Source organism: Hevea brasiliensis, chromosome 14 (genome assembly GCF_030052815.1).
Source record: "Hevea brasiliensis isolate MT/VB/25A 57/8 chromosome 14, ASM3005281v1, whole genome shotgun sequence".
In the NCBI taxonomy this organism is placed as follows: domain Eukaryota; kingdom Viridiplantae; phylum Streptophyta; class Magnoliopsida; order Malpighiales; family Euphorbiaceae; genus Hevea; species Hevea brasiliensis.
In genome coordinates this window covers 83,429,459-83,435,264 of record NC_079506.1, presented here as the reverse complement: position 1 = coordinate 83,435,264, position 5,806 = coordinate 83,429,459, and the positions used below count along the sequence as shown (strand labels likewise).

Here is a 5,806-nt window from a genome sequence, read left to right as displayed (position 1 = left end):
TTTTCACAATCAATATCAAATCAAACATTAAACTACCATAGGTTAAATATTTATAAATGCCATACCACAAAGCGATGCTTCCTTATAAAACCTTGAAGAATGGACAGCTAGAGATGAAGTTGTTGGCAGCTTGAAGAGCTCCCCAAGTTTTTGAACATTTAGGCCTTCCAGCCTGCCTACTCCTACCATTACCTTTCGCGGCAATGTCCACTCCAAAATTTTTCAACACCCTTTTTTGGTAAATCCCACGGAACTTCGCAGTGCTTTTTTCTGGCATTAAATGAGTTTAATAAATTCCGTAAAAATTATATACTAACCCCCGTGTTATAGGCTTCACGTAAGTACATTCGATTCGCGAAAATTCAATTGTCGATCGGGTCTATATTTTCGGGCCGGACAAACAGGCGAACAAGGCTACTTCAGAACCAGGTCAAGATTATAGGCTACCCTACTGTTTTCAGACATACGTTTCCAGTATCAGAATTGCTGTAGGTAAGCCTGAACCCTAAGTTTTCTTAATTATTTAGTTTCAGATTTATATTAAAAATCCATAGAATATTCGTAAGTAGTTAAAAAATTATAATTTGTATTAACTTAGTAATATTGTTAAGGATCGCGAGGCAAAATTTCAGAATTTTTAGAGTTTATTTAGGTAATTTTTGTAAAAACGGTTAATTATAAAGACTAAATTATAATTTTTCAAAATTATGATTGTTGACTGTTTGGATGAGTCCAGGAGAGGTCATGTCATATGATTGAGATATGATTGTGTGACTTATGGATATAAAAGTGTATTTTTAAGCCCTGTTGCAGGTTAGGTAGATTTTAGGTATAGGGAGAATTCTGCCAGATTTTCGACACAACTTAGAATGTCTTTGATTCTTTTTAAGCTTGTATTGAGTCAATTATATTAAATAATTGTATAGTAATTGTCAGGTGAGCCTACTAGGCACGCTTTATATTGCATTTTTAATTGATAAAATGAATATGGATGTTGTTTTATGGTAATCTGAAGTTGTGTGCGTGTGTAGTGTGTGTGTGGTGATATTGGATATGGGCAGGATGGGTAGACGCGACTGGAGTTTGACTTACTGGGACCCGATCCTATTGTGGTTAAGACAGGGTGGACATGGCTCAATTTGATCTCGCTGGCCTTTGCATTTGAACTATTAAGAGAAAGTCTGGCTTAAGATGTATTCGCTGGCAAAAATTGGATTTAAGAGAGCTGTTTAGAGAATCAATTCTCATATATATATATATATATATATATATATATTGTTTGAACATTATATGGGTGTGTGAGTGCTCCAAATTACCTTCTTGTTGTCTGTGATGTGACTTGTATGAAATCTTTGAAGGTGTTGAATTCCATCCCTTAGGGTGCACTAACCTTAGATAACTATAGAAATTGTACTTAAAATTAATATTTTATTCTCTGAGTCGAACGCTCACTCCTGTTTACCTTATTTTTCCAGGATACAGGAGATTTCTGGTTGAGTTTTAACCTGCCTCTCTCCTTCGTAGGTCATTTAGTAATATCTGTTATGTTTTGTATAACTTTACTAAATTCTAAAACTCCGCATGTGTTAAAAGTATTTTATTTAATTTGAGTCTGCAATATAATCACATGTTGGATCTGTAAATCTATTAAATGCATGTATGATTGGATGGGATGAGGAAGCTGAACTCCCATTTGATTTTATGACATAATGAGTATGTAGAGGGTGAGCTGAACTCCCCAAATTAATATATATTGTGCTTACAGGTCCGGTGAATCAAAAACTCCCGTCGGGTGGTCCATGTTATGGTCAGACTCTGTCCGGTTGATTTCTTGAAATTGGGCTCAACATGTGCCTTAGGATTAGGTTAAGGAATAGTTAGACTTACTATGGGCCTTAGGGGCTTTATGCTGGTCCAGGTCCTAGTGTCGGTCCGGCCCATAGGTTGAGTCATGACACTGCTAGCACCACTTAGCTATAATTACCTTTACTACCAGCACTATTATCTCACATTGCCACCACTACCATCGAATAACCTTTATCGCCACTATCACTTGGCCACTATGACCATCACTACTTCACTTTGTCACCACCACCACTGTTGTCATTACCACCACCACTATTATCTCACATTGCCACCACTACCATCGAATAACCTTTATCGCCACTATCACTTGGCCACTATGACCATCACTACTTCACTTTGTCACCACCACCACTGTTGTCATTACCACCACTACTCAACTACCAATCACTGCAATTATTATGACTTATTATTAACACTATAAAAAAATTAAATATTAAAATTAAAATTATTATTATATTATATTATTTATATTTATGTTTTACAATTAAAATAAGATTGTAATAATAATTACATTATATTATAGTTTTAATTACAATATATAAATAATTACATTACGTTTTACCAAATAAAACAATGTAAAGTTGAAATATTTTTATAGATTATATAATTAAATTATTATTTAATTATATCGGGATATATTTCCCTATTATAAATGATGTAAGGTTGAACCTTTTTCAATTTTTAAAACCTTTTCAATCTTTTTAAAAATTAAAAAAAAATTATGCATCTTTGGCTAGCCGGCTCATTTATACCTATCACTGATTTTTTGTTTAAAACTTTATTTTCTTTTCAATTAAGTTACCGATGAAGATAATTAGTTATGACTTGATTTGTTGCAGAAAATAATATTTATTTAATTTTATAAAATATTTTAAATTCAATATAGGCCTTATGGACCGAATAGCAATTGATAGGTTATACAAGAGGGAAGAGTTATCTCCTTAAATTATCTTATAATAGACAATTAGGAGACTTGAACTCAAGATCTCTCTATTTTCTACACCTTACACTTTATTTGGATGGAGTGAAGTAAGGTTTAATAAAGTAAGATATGGCAAAGTAAAGTATAGTAAGATAAGGTAATAGTTTATTTTATATTTGAGAGTAAGGTAAAATAAATTAAATGAAGGTTTAATAACATTATTTTGTTTGGAGAAAGCATATTAGATTAGAGGATAGAAAGAAAAAAAGAGGTAGATCTAAATTGACTTGGAGGATAATAGTACAACATGACCTAGAAGCATTACACATTTCTGAGGATTTAACCCAAAATCGTTTAGAGTGGAGAAAACGAATCCATATAGCCGACCCCAAATTTTTGGAATAAAAGCTTAGTTGAGTTGAGTTGAGTTGAGTTTTGTTTGGAGAAAATGTATTGGAAAATAAGGTTAAATATAAATATTACAAATATACTCTTTTTACAAAACAATTAAAAACATAAAAATAAAGAAGGGGTAATTTTGGATTTTAAAAAATTAAAGGATAATATAGGAATATAAAAATTTTAACCCCTCAAATCCACCAAATTGGTGAGTTGAAAAAAAAAAAGGATGTGGAGGTTTTCAACCCCCCAAATAATTACCAAAAACTCATCCTCTTATATATTCTCATCCCAAACAACTTAAAAATCTTCTAGAACTTTATTTTACCTTACCCTCAAAACTCCTTCATCTAGAAAATTTATTAAAGATTAAAACAAAAAACCAATCAAATTACTCTTGATTGACAAAATTAAAAAAAAAAAAAAAAACTGTATCCAAGAAAATTTAAAAATGGAATTTGATGTTCAGTTATTAAAATTTTTTAAGTGTAAAATTAGAAATTAATTTTCTAAATTTCCTGATTTACTATAAGTTTTAGTTTCCTTTTTGAATTGCAAAACATCAATACATAGACAGTAGAAAACTAAGAAACTTATCCAAGTACTAATAACTCATGATGGAGGGCAATGATGGGCCATTGCACCAATCAATTTACAACTCAAACTTACATTTATTAGATCCATGAAAAGGAAAATGAATCTAATATGTATGAGCGAATCATGCAAGGAACAAAGTTCTCAATCATCAAATAGATCTAGAGTATCTGTTAAAAAAATAGATCCAAGAGTAGCACAAGAACAATCTGTTTTAATTGTTAACCCATTCTGCTTGTATTTTATTTCATCATCCAATGGGGACATGGCAGTGGCAAAAGTTGAAGGTTTTCTACTGCAAGTATAAATATAAAAAAAATAAATATAAATGATTAGATTGCAACATTGACTTGACTAATCATTTTGATGTGTAAAGTAATCTAATTACTTATCAAAGCCCAAATTAAATTGTAATTTGATCAATACTTTCTTCAAATTTAACATGGTATTAGAGAAAATACAAATTAGTTATCAAGCAACAATAGTGTAGTTGCACTTAAGGGGAGAGTGTTGCAGAAAATTAGACTCAAAATCAGCCATTTAACTAGCACATCTGAATATGTATGCATTCAGCATATTCCTCTCAATCAATTCAAAGATGCAAACATCTCCAACTTCCAGAGAATTTTCCCTTGCAAATGCAAGCCAACCAGCACATAACTTAGCTGTACGCCTATGTGAATACACATTCAACTTTACAGGCCATGATTTGTCAGCAACCTTAAGCATCACAGTCCGTGATTCACAAGCCATATACCTCCTGATTAAATGAAAGGGAATGGCCTGCGAAAATTGATAATTAAAATAGTGTCATGAATTCATGATACATAATAATTATGATGTTCTTCTTCATGGTAATCCTTATGCATTTATCTTTTTTTTCACAATCAAGATCAAACCAAACATTAGTACTATGGTTTAATATTAATTATAAATGCCATACCACATTGAGACTTCGCCTTAATAAAACCTTGAAGAATGGATAGCTAGAGATGAAGTTGTTGACAGCTTCAAGAGCTCCACAAATTTTTGAACGTTTAGGCCTTCCAGCCTGCCTACTCCTACCCGTCTCATCCATGAATTGTTTCCGCTTTCCTACATTAAAGAAAATACCAGGTACATAAATGGGTCCTTGTTTTCCTGGATTAATAATTTGCAGGAAACCTCAAGCTTTTTACCTCTGGATTGGTTGCCATTCCTGATTGGATCATCCAAATTGTGACATGAAATGCTATCGTGATCATCAATTTCTTGCTTCTTGGGCTGTGGTGATTCTCCATCAAAATTTAGCTTAACTGAATACTCAATCTCTACAGCGGTCTTATCAAATATGAACACATGGAAAAGGCTATCTCCCTTATATTCAAAAACTAACAAGTGCCCATATTTCAGAGTGTGATTCTCAGAAAATTCTGGCCAACCCTTTTCTAGCCAAACCTCATTCCCATTTTTCAGTAACTCTACTTTCCATGAGGTGCCTGTGGGATCTTGAAGGGTTACTGGACTAGTTAAACAATATCCGTAATCTTCCACAAATTTTATGGGAATCCCCTGTCAAATAAACACCCAAAATACTAATAGATAAGAGAATCAGAAATTGGGTATTTTTGTCTAGTTCAGGACCAAAAGGGATTGAAGAGAAATCAAAGTAATACCTCTAATTAAATATTATATTCAGAAACCTAAGAAAAGCAAAAATACAATGGAAGTGACAAAGAAGATGAAAGATGCTTACAAGTTTTCCCTGGTGGATAGTATATTCAAGAATTATCTTGAAAAAACGGGTTGGTTTTCTTCTAACAGTGAAGGTCTCCTCCTGGGATCTGCCTCCAAGAGAAGTCATCGTAGAATAGAGCAGCCTCAATATTTGTTGGTAGAGAAGATTCTGTGTTCATGTAGCACAGCTTATTCCCAATCTTCTTTAACAAGCGGTATTCCCTAATTATTCCAGAAACAAACAAGGGTAAATTAAAGACGACGCCTCAACTAACATAAAGCACTTCTCAATAATTGAAGTAACATAAA

General features: G+C 32.6%; 1 protein-coding gene across 1 annotated transcript; it reads right to left on the bottom strand.

Annotated features, from left to right (window-relative positions):
• Nucleotides 1-4,184: 4,184 nt before the first annotated feature.
• LOC110636634 (B3 domain-containing protein At3g18960) lies at nt 4,185-5,806 on the bottom strand. The gene is made up of 4 exons (XM_021786431.2): nt 5,517-5,806; nt 4,960-5,332; nt 4,725-4,876; nt 4,185-4,564 (listed from the first exon to the last, which is right to left on the bottom strand). The coding sequence occupies exons 1-4, from the start codon at nt 5,622-5,624 to the stop codon at nt 4,322-4,324; spliced, it is 876 nt and encodes a 291-aa protein (XP_021642123.1). The 5' UTR covers nt 5,625-5,806; the 3' UTR covers nt 4,185-4,321.